The sequence below is a fragment of the Macaca fascicularis genome, chromosome 5, assembly GCF_037993035.2.
Source record: "Macaca fascicularis isolate 582-1 chromosome 5, T2T-MFA8v1.1".
In the NCBI taxonomy this organism is placed as follows: Eukaryota; Metazoa; Chordata; class Mammalia; order Primates; family Cercopithecidae; genus Macaca; species Macaca fascicularis.
In genome coordinates this window covers 4,586,860-4,606,137 of record NC_088379.1, presented here as the reverse complement: position 1 = coordinate 4,606,137, position 19,278 = coordinate 4,586,860, and the positions used below count along the sequence as shown (strand labels likewise).

Here is a 19,278-nt window from a genome sequence, read left to right as displayed (position 1 = left end):
AAAAGTGAAAAATTTAAACATTTAAAAAATCGAAATTTGTCATTGTGTAGTGACAACAGTGACAGCAGATTTGGGGTTGCCACACTGGGTAGGGAGGGAGGGGATGCTGCTGGCATCTAGTGGGTAGGGCCAGGGGTTCTGGTAAACATCCTACAGTGCACAGCACAACTCCCAACAAGAAGGAGTTATCCAGCCACAAATGTTTGTCGCTGAGGCTGAGAAACCCTGATCCAGAGGATGGGGAAAATAATACTGGATGATAAAGATGTGAGTTTTATTTTACTTTACTTTTTGTATAAATAGGGTCTTAGTATGTTTCTTAGTCTGATCTCTAACTCCTGGTTTCAAGTGAGCCTCCCACCTTGGCCTTCCAAAGTGCTGGGACAACAGGCATGGGCCATCATGCCTAGTCCTCTTGCAGTTTTTAAATGAGATAATTAATGGAAAGAATGATGCATCGTGTCAGTCCTCTTCTCTCTGGTCTCATTCACAGTAAAAACTGTAGTTCTGTGAACTGCAAGGCCCTGTGTGACCTGGGTGGGCCCTGTTACCCTTTGATTTCACCTGCCACCACTTGTCACCTTGTCCACACCGCTCACCTCCATTCCCCATGCACCTGAGCACACGCCTGCCCCAGGGCCTCTGCAGTTGCTGCTCCTGCTCCTGTGTCTGGAACACTCTTCCTCTAGGTGCCCCATGGCACACTCCCTGACCTCCTTCGGCTCTCTGCTTAAATGTTACCTTATTAGGGAGGACTTCCCTGGCCACCCTGTATTCCATAGCAGTAGACTCTGGTTGTCGGAGTTTTCTCGGCCCCACACTGCTTGCTTTCCATCTGAATCCACTCAGCCCCTTCAGCCTCTGCTTCCCTTTGGCAGGTCTTGTTCTTTCATTTGCTGTGGAAGGTGAACCGCAGTTGTGCATACTTGGCCTGTGAAGTGTATATTCCTCTTTAACTGAGAGTTTGCCATTTTTTTTAAAATATCAAAGGTAAACACGATTGATTTTAGAGATAGAACTTTATACAACCAAACCTTAAGTATCCACACAAACTGACAGAATGCTGTACATTTAGCTAAGGAATATGCCACTCTGCTTATATTTTAATGGGAAGGTGACTGCGGAGTCCCTCCATGCAGCGAGGGCTCCACACAACACAAAGCCGTTGTTAGGAGGGCCTGGACTGATGTCCACTTTCCTGAACTGGCCTCTGATGGCTGAGCAGTGTTCTGTGCCTTGCTCACACTCGAAGATCGTGGTCAGGCTGTGGCAGACGTTCATCTGGGGCAGAGGTCCCCTGTTTTCTCTGATTGTAGCTCTCAAGTTCCAACAGAGTCCACGGTGGCTGGCTCTTCCCTCAGGTCCTGGCTCATGCATCCCTCAACAGATACCTGTTGAGAAGGGCTGCCGTGTGCCTGGCACATTCTAGGCTCTGGGCTGTAGCAGTGAATGAAAGGCAACAGCTCCTCTCCTGGAGTGCCACTGTGGGTAGAGTGCTGGGCATTGAGAGCATCGTGCCTGACTCATCCCTATTTTTAATACTGCTTCTCATGAGACGGTAGCTAGGCAGTTGTAATTTGTCCTTCTTCTCTTTTTCTTTCCAGATGTCCTCAATGGAACTGTAACGTTTTTGCCTTTGGAAGAAGATGATGAGGGGAAGTTAAAGGTTAAGATGAGCAATGTATATCAAATTCAGCTTAGTCACAGCAAAGAAGAATGGTAAGAGCTGGATAGTGGACTCCTAGTTTTATGGTTTCCATTGAGGATTTCTTTAGGTAGCCAAAGGATTCTGGGTTGCCAGAGAGCTTAAGGTCCTGTCTCTGAGGTGGTTATGGTTTGTAGGAATGCAGTTGCTAGCTCGTGTGCCCATGCCATGTTGCTCTTCCTGTTGGTGCCTCGAGTCTGGGTGGTCACAGCCTGGCTGGGGTCTCTGATCTCTACCTTCCCTGTGGCTGTGATGTTCAGCAACCCTCAGTGTTAGCTCTGAAGTCAAATACACTCAAATTCCTTTATTGTTATTGTTGTTGTTATTATTATTATTGAGACGGTCTTACACTGTTGCCCAGGCTGGAGTGCACTGGTGCCACCTTGTTTCACTGCAACCTCTACCTCCTGCATTCAAGTGATTCTTGTGCCTCAGTCTCCCGAGTAGCTGGGACTACAGGCACCCACCCCCACACCCAGCTGATTTTTGTATTTTCAGTAGAGAGGGGGTTTCGCCATGTTGGCCAGGCTGGTTTCAAACTCCTGACCTCAGGTGATCCACCTGCTTTGGCCTCCCAAAGTGCTGGGATTATAGGCATGAGCCACCATGCCCAGCCTATTTTGTTATTTTTTATGACTTAGTAATGGGGAATAGTTGATGCTTCCTTCTGTAGTAAGTATTCAGTGACACTTACTATAAAGCAACAGTTTAATAAGCACCCTTAATTCCATGTGGTATTTGGACCTGTACAGAAATTATGAAATTTAATTCATACTGCTTTTTGTTTTGTTTTGAGATGGAGTCTAGCTGTGTCGCTCAGGCTAGAGTGCAGTGGTGCGATCTCGGCTCACTGCAACCTCCGCCTCCCAGGTTCACGCCATTCTCCTGCCTCAGCCCACCGAGTAGCTGAGACTACAAGCGCCTGCCACCATGCCCAGCTAATTTTTTATATTTTTAGTAGAGACGGGGTTTCACCGTGTTAGCCAGGAAATGGTCTCGATCTCCTGACCTCATGATCCACCCGCCTCGGCTTCCCAAAGTGCTGGGATTACAGGCGTGAGCCACCACGCCTGGCCTTGATCGTTTGGTATTTTTAAAACAAAAAAGTCAGAGGAGGGGTGAATTCATTCATTACTCGTCAATTGATATTTTCCTGAGTGCGACATCCAACCTGTACTTTCTGAAACAGTCTTGGGGATAACGTCTGAGTAACTGGAATGAGTTTGCCCGGGGCTTCCTAGCAGGCAGAGGGGTGTGGCCAGAAGAGCGTGGGCTTCCCGCTAGCAGTGTGGTCTTGGGTATGTGCTCTACTTCCTGGCCCTCTGTCTGCTCACCTTGAAATGGGTTTAATCATTCCTGAGCCTCTGAGGAGGTGGCAGGGCTGGGCCTCACATGGACCTGTTGCAGCCTTCGCGCTTGAAAAGGGCACTCAGGTCCTGTAGCATGAAGCGCTTTGAGAACCATCCAGAGGTTGCCCCTAGTTGTCAGGGGATCCTGCCCTGAGGTCCCTTCCTGCCAGCATGCCCTTGTTGGAGAGTGGAGAGGGACAGTAGACACTAGGAGAAGCCAGGCTTACCTGTGCCAGGCACCTCTGTGCTCGGTGATGCTGAGCTGTGTGCCTGTTAGCCCGAAGGTGGTGCCTGTCTTGGGTGCGGTGGGCACCTGGCGCAGGGCGGGGTTGCAGGAGGTGCTCGGCATGTGCCTGCTGCATTGGAGTGACCTTCACTGCTCTTTGATGAGCTACCGAGGACATGGCTGCTGCCCCTGCCTTCCCAGGGTGGCATTTCTAGTCGTAGCCTCACCAGGCAACTGTTCCTCGCTTCTGACTGAGCGGGACAGACCTCACAGTCCCGAGGAAGGAATTGGGACAGGGGAAAGGTTCAGACCCACTCTGGGGTCACTCTCTGGAGAATCTTCTGGAAGTGACTTGTGTCCCTCTGAGGCACCGTGGCGGCAGAAAACCTGGACACCACAGCGCTCACCAGACGGACCACAGGCCATCGTCCCTGTACCAGGGCCGTGCTGCTGCTGCGCCCTCAGCGCTCCTGTCAGGCCCTCCGGCTCTTCCCCGCTCACCCAGTGGCTGGGTCTGCTTGTTCTCAGGAATGTCCATTGAATGACGCTTTTATGGTAGCTTTCTCTCATCTGCCCAGCAAACTTAATGCCCTCCCCTTCCTTATGCTGCCCCAAATGCAGCCCTTGGGCAGTGTATTGTTATCTGGGTTCGTGTCTGTCCCACCAGTCCTCCCAAGGATTGTGAGCTTTTACTCATGTATTGAATGCATCCATGAACAGTGCCTGCCGTGTGTCAGCACTGCTGGGACCGGGGTGCGGAGCAGTGAGCTAGACAGACAGAAGCCCTGCCCTTGTGACCTTCTGATGGCAGAAGACATGTGAAAGGCAAAATAAGCCAGCAAAATGCACAGCGGCCTGTGGCTGAGCACTTCACTTTCTGGCAAGTAGCATTCAGTGAGCCAGTGTACTCATTTGAGTTGCACGTGTGAAAATGCGTAAAGAAATGTTAGGAAAATCCTCGGACGCTTAGACTCTGGCTCCTTGTGCATGAAGCAGCAGGCGAGAGTCTTTTACTTGTTCAGCTGCCTCAGGGGCTTCACGGGTGTGTAAGTATGTTCTTAACAAAGTTTGCAAGAAAAGAGGATTCTCTGTGCTTTTTACATGTTTTTCTCTATTAGATGAAAGTTCTATAACTAGTTCTAGTTCCTTTTATGTTTTTGGTAATATAATTATAGATGTCTTAGCTTCTGTTCTCTTCATTAGGTAGATAGATAATTTTAAAATAAGAATTAAACATACCTGTGCTTATTCATATTTCTCTTATTTTTAAAGGTTCATATCTGTTTTAATTTTCTGTCCAGAAAGATGGCATTCAGATGGAATTGTGTATCCCAAACCCACGTGGCTTGGAGAAGAGTTGCTGGCCAAGTTGGCCAAGTGGTCTGTAGAGAACAAGAAGAGTGACTTTAAAAGCACCCTTTCCCTTGTCTCCATTATGAAGTATAGCAAGGCTTACCAGGAACTTAAAGAGAAGTATAAGGAAATGGTTAAGGTAATTTTGGTGGAGAGTGTCTGTGATTTTTCCCCCTTCATGGTTTTGGGTTTTTTTTGTTTTTGTTTTTGTTTTTTTGGTGACAGAGTTTTGCTCTGTTGCCCAAAAAAAAAAGGGCCAGAGTGAAGTGGCATCATCTTGGCTCACTGCAGCCTCCGCCTCCTGGGTTCAAGAGATCCTCCTGCCTCAGCCTCTCGAGTAGCTGGGACTACAGGCACATGCCACCACACCTGGCTAATTTTTTGTATTTTTATTAGAGATGAGGCTTCACCATGTTGCCCAGACTGGTCTCGAACTCCTGAGCTCAGGCATTTCGCCCGTTTCGGCCTCCCAAAGTGCTAATGTTACAGGCATGAGCCACCGTGCCCCACTCCCCCTTAACTGAAATGTGGTAAAATAATCAAACTGCCAGGTAAAATAGTTTTTCCTGTTGCAGGCTGTACTCTGACGTACTTAGGGGTGCACACAACAAAAACATAGATACATAATGGAAAAGTATTGATCTTGTATATTATTTATTTTCAAGAGACCTAAAGGGAAATATTTAATTGAAAAGTAATGGAACCTTGAAAAAAAAATGGCTAAATTACCATAGTTGTTTGTATAAACTTAAAGATATTTTAAGAAAATATATGAAAAGTTAAAGTACAAAAGAGCAGTTCCCAAAAGGAGATACATTTCATGATAACATGCGCTTAAACTTTCTGAGACGTAAAAACAGCATAACAAGAAACATCTGTGTATGTATGCCCAGCTTAAGGCAGAAAGAAAGCATTGCTGGTAGAGTCAAAGCTACTTAATATTATTCCAAGTTCCCATCTTCCTCCCCCTCCAAGGAGTAACCACAATTTGTCATTTCCATGGTTTTCTGTTTGTTTGTGTTTTGTTTTTGAGACAGGATCTCACTCTGTCACCTAGGCTGGAGTACAGTGGTGCACCCACTGCAGACTCAACCTCCCGGGCTCAAGCGATTCTCCCAGCTCAACTTCCCTGGTCGCTGGGACCACAGGCGCATGCTACCATGCCTGGCTAATTTTTTGTATTTTTTGTAGACACAAAGTTTTGCTATGTTTCCCAGGCTGGTCTCAAACTCCTGGGCTCAAGTGATCCGCCTGCTTTGGCCTCCCAAAGTGCTGGGATTACAGACATGAGCAACTGTGTCCGGCTTCCATGTATTTTTTTAATCAGTCACTTCTTGCTCTGTAACAAAAGCACCCCAAAAGTCGCAGGCTTAAAGCTGTGACCTTTCATTATTGCTGAAGTACCTGTGGGTTGCAGGGGTTTGGCTGACTGAGGCTGGGCTCCCTCCTACATCCTGGCCTTGTGGCCCTTTGCCATCTTGTTAGCTATTTAGTACCATCCAGAAGGTACTTTTTGTTTTTCCAGCTTTTGAAATTGTTTCTAGTGAGACGGTTCATCTGGATCGTCTAAGGCACTATGACTGGAAATATAAATTTCAACTTTTAACATTGGCCATTGGTTTTTCCTCTTTTGCCTAATGCCAGTTCTGAACATGACTACTTTCAATAATGAGAGCTCAGTTTTGCACAGCTAGTGCTTTACAGTTTTCGGAGCACCTTGATTGTCCTGTGTGTTAGCTGAGGCATGGGCTTTATCCCTGTTTGACAGGTAGGGCGACAGCAGCCACTGACGCACCAGGGGCTGGAGCACTGGTCTCCTAGTCCGTGGCTCGCGGCTTTCCCTGCGCTAGTTTCACTCCCGCCCCTCGTTTCCTTGTTCATTGCCCTCATCTGCATGGCCGGTGAGCACCATGTCGCTGCGCGTTTCCTGTGTCCACTGTCTCAGCTCAGCGCCTTAGGTGCATTCTGTTGATTGTGAAATCTTGCTGTGGATTGTAGTGTTCTTGGCATGCCTTATTTCTTTATGGAAATCTTTTATTGTAAGAAACCTGTTGTGAATTCCTGCCTTTGAGCTTGTATTTTCTATTTTAATGCACGATTAGTCCAGTTTGATTTATGCTTTATAGGGATACTTAAGTATTGGGAAACGGTGGTGGAAAAACCGAACAATTTACATTTGCTCTTGAAACTGTTTTAGGTGTGGCCTGAAGTCACCGATCCTGAGAAGTTCGTGTACGAAGATGTGGCTATCGCGGCATACCTGCTGGTAAGGGTGTGCGCAACCGTAGCTTCTCTGGAGCGGGTGGAGGTTGCTACAGGCAGATGTTCCCAGTAGTGAAGGACATTTTCCGAATCCGTAACAGCCGGTGCTCACAGTTCTGCTGGCCAAGGTTGGTTACCGATGTAACAGTTTGACTTCATATGGTCTTTTGATGCGTCTAGAACAAGTTTGGGTTGAAACTTGACCTGCAGGCGGAACTGTATGTCCACACTCAGCAGTCATCGTGGAGCCGCCGTCTGGCACAGGGAAGCACTGAGGAGCACGTGTCTTCCAGCCCTGGCCTAGAACCTTCTGGCCCTTTCCTCAGCTGGCTCGCTAGCTGGCTACATTTGGACATGCCCTCTGATTTAATCATCTTGGTTTACTTATCTATAAGAATGTTTAGAGCAAGCTAGGCTGAGGCGGGCAGATCACTTGAGGTCAGGAGTCTGAGACCAGCCTGGCCAACATGGTGAAACCCCGTCTCTACTAAAAATACAAAAATCAGTTGGGCTTGGTGGCGTGTGCCCATAGTTCCAGCTACTGGGGAGGCTGAGGCAGGAGAATTGCTTGAACCCAGGAGGCGGAGGTTGCAGTGAGCCAAGATCACGTCATTACACTCTAGCCTGGGTGGCAAGAGCAAGACTCCATCTCAAAAAAAAAAAAAAAGAATGTTTAATGTAGATAATTTCCAGTTTCCTTTCACTCAGAGTTTTCTTTGACCGGTTTGTGTCTGAATTATTCTTGTGTAGAGTGAATTACTACCTGACTTTGTTATGTCTTTCTCTTCACTTAGATTCTGTGGGAAGAAGAAAGGGCCGAGAGGGGACTAACTGCCAGGCAGTCCTTTGTGGACCTGGGATGTGGAAATGGCCTCCTGGTCCACATCTTGAACAGTGAGGGGGTAAGCCTGGCTCCCTCACCTTTTCTGGTAACTTGTCCAGAGTTTCCTCAGGTCAGGCACAGGGTTCATTGACATCTTTTTCTGCTGATACAGCCTGGATTTGGAGTTAGCCGGCTATCAGAGTAGGTAGGGACTTATAAATTTCTGTTAATTTGATAAACAGCTCGTAAAACAAAGGAAACGTGATAATCGAATTGGACCTAAGTGGAAGTCCCCAGGCCCCGGCGTGGACCTATAAAATGACAGGCTTTGAGTAGCGTGGATGTTTTTTTGCTGTCAGAAATTTCTTTTGAAACCCACCATCTCAAGGAGCTGGAGGGAGATAAAAAGCAAGGCAGGTTCTGCACTTTAGAAGCTTCAGGCCAGGCACGGGGCTCACGCCTGCAATCCCAGCACTTGGCTGAGGTGGGAGGATCACGTGAGCCCAGGAGTTTGAGACCAGCCTGGGCAGCATGATGAAACCCCGTCTCTGCAAAAAAATAAAAAGAAATAAGAGAAGCTTCAGTTCTGGCTCGGACGGCCAGTCATGTATACACAGACAACAGTATGGAACAGTGTGGTGCTGGGTTTTGCCCCATTTTCTGGATGTTCAGCTGATGGAGTGAAACCAGTCTTGGGCTGAGAGCGGCACCTGCCCAGGGAGCACTGTCAGTAGGGGTGGGTCAGCTCTCGGTGGCTTGTGCCTGGAGCTTCCTGCCAGCAACTCGTACCCCTCCCGGTGCGTCCAGCCACCAGGTGCCATTACCCCATGATACGATGGCGAGCTTAGCCACTTCCTGCTAGGGGCAACAGCTGGAACCTGCAGCCCAGTATGGTGGTCCCAAGCTGATTTTCTTCCAGCTGTACTGTACAGTGCTGTACTGATGGGCTGCACATATTTGCCTACACCTCCAAGAGCCGGAAATGGTTATTACAATGCCCTTTTCAAGTGTGTTATTGAAGAATGAGTTTCTAATCATAATACCTGTAAGCTGGTTGTGGGGGTGGTAGCATATCAGGTGGCGGCTTGGAAGCTAGTACCTGGAGACAGCTGGGAGGTGTCTCATGCACCCCTCCTCTTCTGCAGGCTTGGAATAAATAAGTTTGCCCTGTGAGAGCCAGTGAGGGTGGCCAAGGTGCAAGAAGAGCAGGCAGCTGACCTTGACTAAGAGCAGAGAATTGGCTCACTTTCTCAGGTGTGCTCCCTGGGGCACTGCCCTGGAAATGTTCCCACACTAAAGGCCACTGTGGTCACTCAACTCCATGGCCCGTTTGAAGACTCATAATGACCATTAGTGGAGTACGCCTTCTTACCTGCCTCGCAGGGGTGGGGGTGTCTGTTTCAGACAGCTGAGAAATCGTGCTTGTGCCATCCGTGAATGCTAATGACACACTTGGAAAAGGGCATTGTAACAACCATTTCAAGCTCTTGGAGGTGTAGGCAGATATGTGCAGCCCATCAGTACAGCACTGTACAGTACAGCAGGAAGAAAATCAGCTTGGGACCACCAGACTGGGCTGCAGGTTCCGGCTGTTGCCCCTAGCAGGAAGTGGCTAAGCTCGCCATGCTATCATGGGGTAATGGCACCTGGTGCGCTGGGCGCACCGGGAGGGGTACGAGTTGCTGGCAGGAAGCTCCTCTTGCCCTTCGTCCTGCTGGCAGTGCCTGCAGAGCTTCACTGTGTTCCTGCTAACTTATTATGAAGCACTAAGCTTAACCTTTGATTTCTAAAATTAATGTTTCCAGCATCCAGGCAGAGGGATTGATGTCCGGAGAAGGAAAATCTGGGACATGTATGGACCACAGACTCGGTTAGAGGTACCGTCTTTGTTATGCATGCCCTTGAGCTCAGCATGGCTTAGCCCTCAGTGGGAACTGCTGGCATGAATGTGTGTCTTTGTATAGGTCGAGCAGACATGCTGATAGCAAACCTTCACGTTCATCTAAGTGCTCTGAAATTAGAGAAGAAAGAAAGAAAGACGAAACTAGACCTTGCAGAGCTTTCTGGTTAAACTGACTGAAGGGCGCCGACCTCCAGGCGAAAGTGCTGTCTCTCCCTGAGTCTGTCGGTGCCATTTGTATCTTGTATGGGGTGCTCCCGTGCCGCCTTGAGGTGGGGGCCGTGCCCCGTGCCCTTTGTGAAGTCTTCTCCAAGGCCTCCCAAAGGCTGCTCTTTGCAGTCAGCAAGCAGTGACTACCATGCCTGGCAGGACTCCACCAGGATGGGGACACCTGCAGCTGAGCCACCTAGGGTGGTGGCTGTGCCAGGGCTGGATCGGTTTACAGGGCTGTGGGGACTCAGAGCCCTCTAAACCTTGACCCCACTCGGGGCCTCTGAGAAGGCTTCTTGGAGCACCCCCATGAGCAAATGGAGGCAGCCAGGTGCCCAGCATGGAAGTGAGATGCCCCGGTGGCATCACCTCCGGGCACACGGATGATGTGCAGGGCAGACTGGGCGGCCCCACGTAAGTTCTCTCATATCTTTGGGCCAGTCCTCTTGACCCTTCACATTTCCCTTTTTTAGGACTTGAAAGGGACGGTCTCACTTTTCTTAATGCCCCTACCCAGAGATAATCACTCTCTTTTATTTAGGGAAATCAATATGTACACATTTAGAGTTTTAAAAAATAGCAGAACTTTGACCCTGGCTGCTTCTGTTCGTTTAACATCCCATCCTAGGCATTTTCTGAAGTCTTGGACAATTATTTGCAAGCACGTTGTTAATGGCTGAATAATGTTCCATGGAATTGAAGGTAACAGCAACACAAACAAGTACAGCTGACCCTTGAACAACATGGGATTGAACTTTGTGGGCCCACTTGTATGCAAAGTTTTTTCAATAAATACATTGGAAAATTTTTTTGGAAATTTGCAACAATTTGAAAAAACTTACAGATGAAATGCATAACCTAGAAATATTGAAAAAAATTCAGAAAAAGTTAGATATGTTCTGAATCCATTAAATACACATACATACTAGTCTATTTTACCATTTACTACCATGAAATATATACAAATCTATACCATTACATATATATACAAATATATACCATTTACTACCATGAAATACACACAAAGTTAAAATCGATCAAAACTTACACAAACCCAGACTGTATGTGGTGTCATTCTCTGTCAAGAGAAATGTGAACGTAAAGATGCAGTATTGAATCCTAATTGCATGAAATTAACTGTAGTCCATACTACGCTATTGTAAAATGTCCTGGTCACCGCTCGTTGCTACTGCAGTGAACCCAAGTGTTGTCAGTGCCCATTTAAAATGCTGCGTGACACCGATCACCTCCGTGGCACCCGCTCATTCCTCCAGTCAGGTGCATAGCCCAGTGAAACGTGATCTCCGGTATTTTTCAGCATGTTTGGTGCAGTCCTGTAAACCTCGAGCAGCACCGTGGGGCCCATGCACAATGCCACTGGTGATGCTGGAAGTCTCCCAAGAAGCAGAGAAAAGTCATGGCATTAGAAGAAAAGGCTGAGTTCCCTGATAGGTCTTACAGATTTCGGTCTGCAGCTGCAGTTGCAGATAAATGAATTTCATTTCAAGATAAATGAATCCAGTGTAAGGACCATTTAAAAAAAAAAAAAGCAAGAGAGGGAAAGAAATTTGTGAAACTCTCACTGCAGCTACACCAGCAGGCAGGAAAACCTTCACTTTTTGCAAAATACCTTTTCATCTCATATTTAGAATGCAGCTTTGATGTGGTTGCCGGATTGCTACAAGCAAAGCATACATAAAGACTCTAATATGATTTAAGAAAAAGCAAAGTCATTATATGACAAAGCAGAAAGAAGGTGAAAGTTCTAAAGCTGGAGAATTTAATGCCAACAAAAGATGATTTGATAGTTTTAGAAAGTGATTTGGGTTTTAAAAATATCTAGATAACAGGAGTAGCAGCTTTAGCTGACCAAGAGGCAGCAGATGAGTTCCCAGACGCCATTAAGAAAATCACCAGAGAGGCCAGGTGTGGTGGCTCACGCCTGTAATCTTAGCACTTTGGGAGCCTAAGGCTGGAGGATCGCTTGAGGCCAGGAGTTCAAGACCAGCCTGGGCAACATAGCAAGACACCCCCCCCCCCCCACCTATCTCTACAAAAAATAAACAAAACATTATAAAAAGAAAATCATCAAGGAGAAAGGATGTCTGCCTGAACAGGTTTTTAATGCAGATGAAAATGCCCTATTCTGGAAAAAAAATGCCGAAAAGAAGAGAAGCAAGCCCCAGAATTTAAGGCAGGAAGGGACAGGCTAGTCTGCTGTTCTGTGCAAATGCAGTCAGGTTTATGATCAGGACTGCCCTTATCTGTAAAGCTGCTAAGCCTCAGTTTTAAAGGGAAAGGAGAAACACCAGCTGCCAGTCGCTCGATTGTACAAGAAGGCCCGGGCAGCAAGAACTCTATTGTGATTTCATCAAGGCTTTGTCTCTGAAGTCAGGAAGTACCTTGTTAGTAAGGGACTACCTGTCAAAGTTCTGTCGATATTGGACAATGCTCCTGGCCACCCAGAACCTCTTGAGTTAACACCAGTGGTGTTGATGTGGTCTGCTTGACCCCAAACACAGCATCTCTTTTCAGAGAGTTACAAGGACCTTGAAGCCTCATTATGTACAGTATTCAATGGAAAGGATTGGATGCTGCGGAAGAGAACTACGAGAGAGAGAGACCAGCATGAAAATCCTACAAAGATTTTACCACTGAAGACACCATCATTGCTACGGAATAGGCCATGAAAGCCACTGAGCCTGAAACAAATTCCCACCAAAGAAAATGGTGTCCAGATGTTGGCCTGACTTCACAGGATTTACAACAGAGCCAGTCAAGGAAATCATGAAAGAGACTGTGGATATGGCAAACAAAGGTGGGAGATGAAGGGTGCAAGATACGGCTCTTGAGAAATTCCAGAGCTAATAGACACCACTCCAGAGGAATGAACTACAGACGACCTGATGGAGATGAGTGCTTCCAACCCAGCGCCAGATGATGAGGAAGAAGATGTAAAAGAGACAGTGCCAGCCGGGCACGGTGGCTCAAGCCTGTAATCCCAGCACTTTGGGAGGCCGAGACGGGCGGATCACTAGGTCAGGAGATCGAGACCATCCTGGCTAACACGGCGAAACCCTGTCTCTACTAAAAAATACAAAAAAAACTAGCCGGGCAAGGTGGCGGGCGCCTGTAGTCCCAGCTACTCGGGAGGCTGAGGCAGGAGAATGGCGGGAACCCGGGAGGCGGAGCTTGCAGTGAGCTGAGATCCGGCCACTGCACTCCAGCCTGGGCGACAGAGCGAGACTCCGTCTCAAAAAAAAAAAAAAAAAAAAAGAGACAGTGCCAGAAAGCAAATTGACATCAGACAGTGTGGCAGAAGGGTCCTGATTAGTCAAGACTGCATTTGACTTCTTTTGTGACATACTCACTTCTGTGATAGGCACCGAAACTAAAGGAAATGGTGGAAAGATTGGCACTGATGGAAACTAAAAAGTAAAGCAGACAGAAATTATGATGTACTTCCCTGAAGTTCCACTGAATGTGCCTGCCTCTTCCGCCTCCCCTTCCACCTCCTCCACGTCTTCCGCACCTGAGACAGCAAGACCCATCCCTTCCCTTCCTCCTCCTCCTCCTCAGCCTGCTCGGTGGGAAGAGGATGGGGATGAAGATCTTTTTGATGGTTGGTCCACTTCCACTCAATGAACAGTACATTTTCTTATGATTTTCTTTTATTTTTCTCTTCTTTTTTTTTTTTTTTTTTTGTTTGAGATAGGGTCTCACTCTGTCACCCAGGCTGGAGTGCAGTGGTGTGATCGAGGTTCACTGCAACCTCTGCCTTCCAGGTTCAAGCAGTTCAGCCTCTCAGCCTCTCGAGTAGCTGGGTTTTTTTTTTTTTTTTTTTTTTTTTTTTTTTTTTTTTGAGACAGAGTCTTGCTCTGTTGCCCAGGCTGGGGTGCAGTGGCCGGATCTCAGCTCACTGCGAGCTCCGCCTCCAGGGTTTACGCCATTCTCCTGCCTCAGCCTCCCGAGTAGCTGGGACTACAGGCGCCCGCCACCTCGCCCGGCTAGTTTTTTGTATTTTTTAGTAGAGACAGGGTTTCACCGTGTTAGCCAGGATGGTCTCGATCTCCTGACCTCGTGATCCGCCCGTCTCGGCCTCCCAAAGTGCTGGGATTACAGGCTTGAGCCACCGTGCCCGGCCGAGTAGCTGGGTTTACAGGCACCCACCACCATGCCCAGCTATTTTTTGTGTTTTTGGTAGAGATGGGGTTTCACCATGTTGGCCAGGTTGGTCTCGAACTCCTGACCTCAAGTGATCCACCCACCTCGGCCTCCCAAAGTGCTGGGATTACAGGTGTGAACCACCGCACCCAGCCGCGATTTTCTTAATAATATTTTCTCTAGCTTTATTTTAAGGATATAGTATATAATACACAAAACGTGTTTTAAATGACTTTTACATTTATGTTATTGATAAGTCTTCTGGTCACCAATAGGCTATGAGTAGTCAGTTTTGGGGGAGTCAGAAGTTACACATGGGTCAGGTGTAGTGACTCACATCTGCAATCCTAGCTCTTTGGGAGACCAAGGTGTGAGGATCACTTGAGTCCAGGAGTGTGTGACCAGCCAGGGCAACATGGCAAAACCCCATCTCTACTTAAAAAAAAAAAAATTAGCTAGACGTGGTGGCATGCACCTGTAGTCCCAGCCATGCTGGAGGCTGAGGTTGGGGGAATCACCTGAGCTTGGGAGGTTGAGGCTGTGGTGAGCCTCGATTGTGCCACTGCACACCAGCCTGGGCGCCGCAGGTGAGACTCTGTCTCCAAAAGTTATACACAGATTCTTAACTGCATGTATAGGGGTTCAGTACCCCCTAACCCCCACATTGTTCAAGGGCCAGCTGGATAGTAATAAAAACTGACAGTCATCCAGTGCTGTGTGTGGATGCCTTTCTAAAGGTAAATGTACTTTATGTACAGTAACTTACTGTAATCCTCACAACAGCACTGGGAGGTTGATTCTCTTATTATCCCCATTTTGCAGGTGAGGAAACCAAGGTACACTTGGGGAGGTTAGGTCAGCCATGTGTACGGCAAGCGGTGAAGGCAGAATTATTTACTCAGCTCTTCTGTTCTTAACCATCTGTTTTCAGATTACAAATTACACTACGTAAATCTTTGTATGTAAATCGTAGTCCACTTTAAAAATATTTTTCATACCTGGACTTTAAAGATTTTCAATACATATTGCCATACTGCTTTTCAAAACAGTCCTGCATCAGATACACTTCATTTCAGAAAGAATTCTGAGCACTACAAGAGATGCATCCAATAGGAGAAAAAAACAGCTGTACAGATTGATCACATATTTGAGTGCCCACTACCTGCCAGGCACTCTTAGGTGCAGACGATACAACAGTGACAAGACCCCTGCCTTTATGGTCATGGGAAGGGGGCGGGAGGCAGACAACCTGCAGACACACAGCCAGTGTGTGCAGCAGGTTCGAGGGTGGTGGCAGGTGCTGAGGAGGAGGCCGGGGGTGTTGCGTAGTGGCCACCGCTGGAGAAGAGAACGGAACAGAGGCTGGGCCGGGGTGGGCTACAGACATCCAGACGCCTGGGGGTCTGGGCCTGACAGCCCATCTATTCCTCGCTGTCAGCCAGTCCTGGGCACTAGAGCCATGTGACCATGAGCTTAAAGTGCACTCAGGTGTCAGACCTTGGTCAAGAGTAGCTTGTTTCTTCTGGTACTGAGGACAGAGAAATGACTCCCTAATGGGAAAAAAGTCATGAGTCGCCTCAGGAGCAGTTCTAGGACAGGTTATAGTGGCTCTGTGGGCGTGGCCTCACTTTCCCAGGGTGGTGTGGGAGTGGCCTTTCCCTCTGGGTGGGCCTGTGGGCGTGGCCTCACTTTCTTTGGGTGGTGGTTTGGGCGTCGCCCCGCCTCCTCTGGGTGGTGGTGTGGGCGTGGCCTCTCTGGGTGGTGGTCAGCGCATGGCCCCCCTCTGGGTGGTGTGGGTGTGGCCTCTCCCTGTGGGTGGTGGCGAGGGCGTGGCCTCTCCCTCTGGGTAGCTCTGTGGGCGTGGTTGCCCTTCCTGGCAAACAGCAGCTGCTGCCTAGCTGCTCAGATTGCCTCACGACCTCATCCACGTAGTTAAACGCTTGGGTGTGACTAGGTCACAGAACCTCATCTGCCAGAGGGCAGAATGTTGCTTTATGAAATTAAAAAATGTGGTTGATTTCAAAATTCCATGTGTCCCCAGGTGAAAAAGCACCTATGGGTAGGAAATTCAAGCAACAGTGAGTAGGCCATCTGTGTAAGCCCAGACCCTAGGGAAGAGCTGCTGGGGGTGCCCCTTGGAGAACGGGCAGAAGCTCTAGTTCTTTAGCTGAGGTTCCCCAGCAGTCTGCATCAGACTTTTCTGTGGGGTCATCTGACCTGGGGATACCCTACCCCGAGCACTTAGTTAAGGAAGGCCTGCTGGTGAGAGTGCTGTATTCTAATCAAGTGTGTAGGTTTTTTCCTCTTTACCTCCCAATCTTCAGTCTCGGTGCTAAAATAGCCGTGTTTATTCTAGTGTTAAATAAATGCCAGGAGTTCTGTCATGCTTTCTGCCCTGGAGGAGCATGGCCAGAATGAGGGTGGTTCTGTTGACATGTGCGTGGTGTTTGTGGATTTTCTAGTGAATGATTTCCTCCCAGCTGCAGTTGAGTGGTTTCCATGAACGGGTACAATCTAGAAAGTCAAAGACCAAGTGTACAATACAACTTTTTTTCTTTCTTTCAAAAACCTCATTTGATTGCAAGCAAGAGAGTGTTAAAAAACTAAAAACACCTGTTTATAACAACAGCATGGTGGTGATCACAAATTGTCTTAATTGTGTGAACCTATATATGAAACAGGAATATTGGAATTTACTGTGTTCAAAATGCCAATTAAAACTTCATAAAGGCCAGGCATGGTGGCTCACACCTGTAATCCCAGCACTTTAGGAGGCCAAGGTGGGCGGATCACCTGAGGTTGGGAGTTCAAGACCAGTCTGACCAACATGGAGAAATCCTGGCTCTACTAAAAATACAAAATTAGCCGGGTGAGGTGGCGCATGCCTGTAATCCTAGCTACTCGGGAGGCTGAGGCAGGAGAATCTCTTGAGCCAGGGAGGCAGAGGTTGCTGTGAGCCAAGATCGCGCCACTGCACCCCAGCCTGGGCAACAAGAGCGAAACTCCATCTCAAAGAAAAAAAAAAAAAAAAAACCACAAAAACAAACTTCATAAAACAGGTGGGGCTTTGATATCTAGTGCTGTTGGCAATATAAAATATGATTATGGTCTTTACTAAATGTCAGTTATGCTTTAATTTATTCACGCCATTTAAAGAGACAGATGGGCAAACAAATCTAGAATGAGTGGGAATCAAGAATAAATAGTCCCAAAGGTTTGACATCTCTGTAGATTATACGTATACCTTGAACAATACTATTTTCAGTATTTTAACATCTTTGTAAATAGAAGCACATGTGCTTATTGAAGAACCAGAGAGATACAGAATTTCAGTTTTAGTTTTTTACATAGCATGTCTGCAAAACATTCTTGTGTTGCGGTTTTGCTGTTAGAAAGAATAGCCTTGAAGAGGGAGTGTCTCAGAATGGCTTCCCCGTTCCGATCAGGGAATAACTTCTGTTTGCTTATCTTGGGGACTCACCCTACCCCTGGAAAATTGAGAAGATTTTCAGTGATTGTGTAGTCTCTCTTCCCCCTCTCTCTTTCCAGTTTTTACTGACAGAATTGCTATTGAGACTGTTGATTTCAGTAGTTAATGATGGCCTGCTAAGATTAGAAAGGGTAGGGTGCCTATTCAAAGTTCTGAAATCGTAAAAGCAAGCTGTCCTCAGCTTAACTGCAGAATTTGTCAGAATGGTTAGAGTGCCTCTTCAGGGGGATCTTAATCACTTCATGATAGTTTACAAAAATAGCCTAATGGTAAAGAATTACATGTATTGACATGTGTAAGTTCTCCCTCTGTCTCTTCTTAGACTTGGTTTCCTAGATTGAAAGGCCTGTGAGGTGAGACCCCTGTGTTGTATTGTGCACTTAAATCACCCTCAGACTTCTCTGCCTTCCATTCACCTCCTCTGAAGCCATTGTTTGTCCCCATACTCTGCCAGAGGTGAAACCATTCAGTGGCCGTCTCTCTTAGAGCTCCTTCTTATGCCTATGGAAAAATCAGCTTTTAAATGATCAAAAGGCGATTAGCACTCAGAAAAGAGTGTTAGTTTCTCCAGTGATTTCCCTAAAAGTTGCCAGTATTTCTTGCCCTCTAGGCAGACCTAGGGCAGATACATTGACTTCCCCATTCCTGGTCGTGTAGCAGGTGAACTACAGCTCTGCGCTGTGTGACCCCAGAGCCTGTACCCTCCCCCCGTGTCCTGCCCACGCAGTAGCTCTACACTGATTCACAAAACATTTTGTCTTGTTTTGTTACTCCTTTAGGAAGATGCAATCACACCCAACGATAAGACCCTTTTCCCTGATGTTGATTGGTTAATCGGTAACCATTCTGATGAACTCACACCATGGATACCTGTCATTGCAGCCAGGTGAGAAGTAGAGGAGTTACCAGGTGAATGACTGGGGAATGCTTCGTCTTCTAAATAGTGATGTCCAAAAGGGTAGCCACTAGCTGCATGCAGTTGTCAAGCACTTGAAATGTGGGTATTTCCAATTTTTGAAATGTTTGCATATCACCTATATTGGGTTAAATTTAAAATAAATTCCACCTGTTTTATTTTACCTTTTAAAATATGACTACTGGAAAATACAAAATTTCTGAGATTATTCACATTATATCTCTACTGGCCAGCACTGATTGGCACTGTGATTATTCTACAGTATTTATATCCGGTGCCAAAAGAGGTGTCCTTTTTGGAAGTTGTCTTCTGAAAACATGAGGGTTTGTCTTTGAAGGGGAAGTCTACCCATCGGTGGAGCCTCTGCAGCCACAGTTGCCTCTGCACGGGGAGCTGCGTGTGTCAGAGGCAGCTGGTCCTGTGTCCGAGAGACTTGGTCACAAAGCAGGTTGTGCTGCTGCTCGTTGACGTTTCGTTGCTGAGTCTCCTTATCTCAGGTTCTTCTGAGCTGTTTTCATTCTCAAGGAGTAACTAGGTTGAAGATAGGTCTTCACTCGGGCTTGGTTGTGCTTCCCTGTAACAGTTCCTATTCAAAGCTGACATCTTAAAGTACTTCAGGAAGTTTTAGATGACACTTGATAATAGTAACTGAAAAAAAAGTCATTTTTTATAAAAGTAATTAGATTCATATTTTATTGAAAAGATATATTGTGTTGCCTTATTTCTAGAAATTAAGTTAGGGAAGGCTGTAATTCATCTTTTTTTTTTTTTTTTTTTTGAGACGGAGTCTCACTCTGTCGCCCAGGCTGGAGTGCAGTGGCGCAATCTCGGCTCACTGCAAGCTCCGCCTCCCAGGTTCACACCATTCTCCTGCCTCAGC

At 47.1% G+C, this 19,278-nt stretch overlaps 1 protein-coding gene across 24 annotated transcripts in view; it reads left to right on the top strand.

The window, feature by feature from the left end:
- The window catches only part of TRMT44 (tRNA methyltransferase 44 homolog), a 61,604-nt gene that overhangs the window by 2,110 nt on the left and 40,216 nt on the right, over positions 1–19,278 (top strand). For 9 of the 24 annotated variants that reach the window (XR_001490602.4, XR_012434594.1, XR_012434595.1 and 6 more), the window contains exons 2-7: positions 1,605–1,719; positions 4,553–4,772; positions 6,831–6,899; positions 7,690–7,797; positions 9,524–9,595; positions 18,262–18,368. Coding sequence is in view for 18 of the 24 variants with exons in the window: in XM_074039335.1 (XP_073895436.1) it covers positions 1,605–1,719; positions 4,553–4,772; positions 6,831–6,899; positions 7,690–7,797; positions 9,524–9,595; positions 18,262–18,368 (691 nt within the window). In the remaining 6 variants the exon portion in view is untranslated. Of the gene's footprint in view, positions 1–1,604; positions 1,720–4,552; positions 4,773–6,830; positions 6,900–7,689; positions 7,798–9,522; positions 9,596–9,682; positions 10,531–18,261; positions 18,369–19,278 lie in introns of those variants that run through there. The other 15 variants (XR_012434596.1, XM_074039340.1, XM_074039341.1 and 12 more) reach the window with 5 other exon arrangements.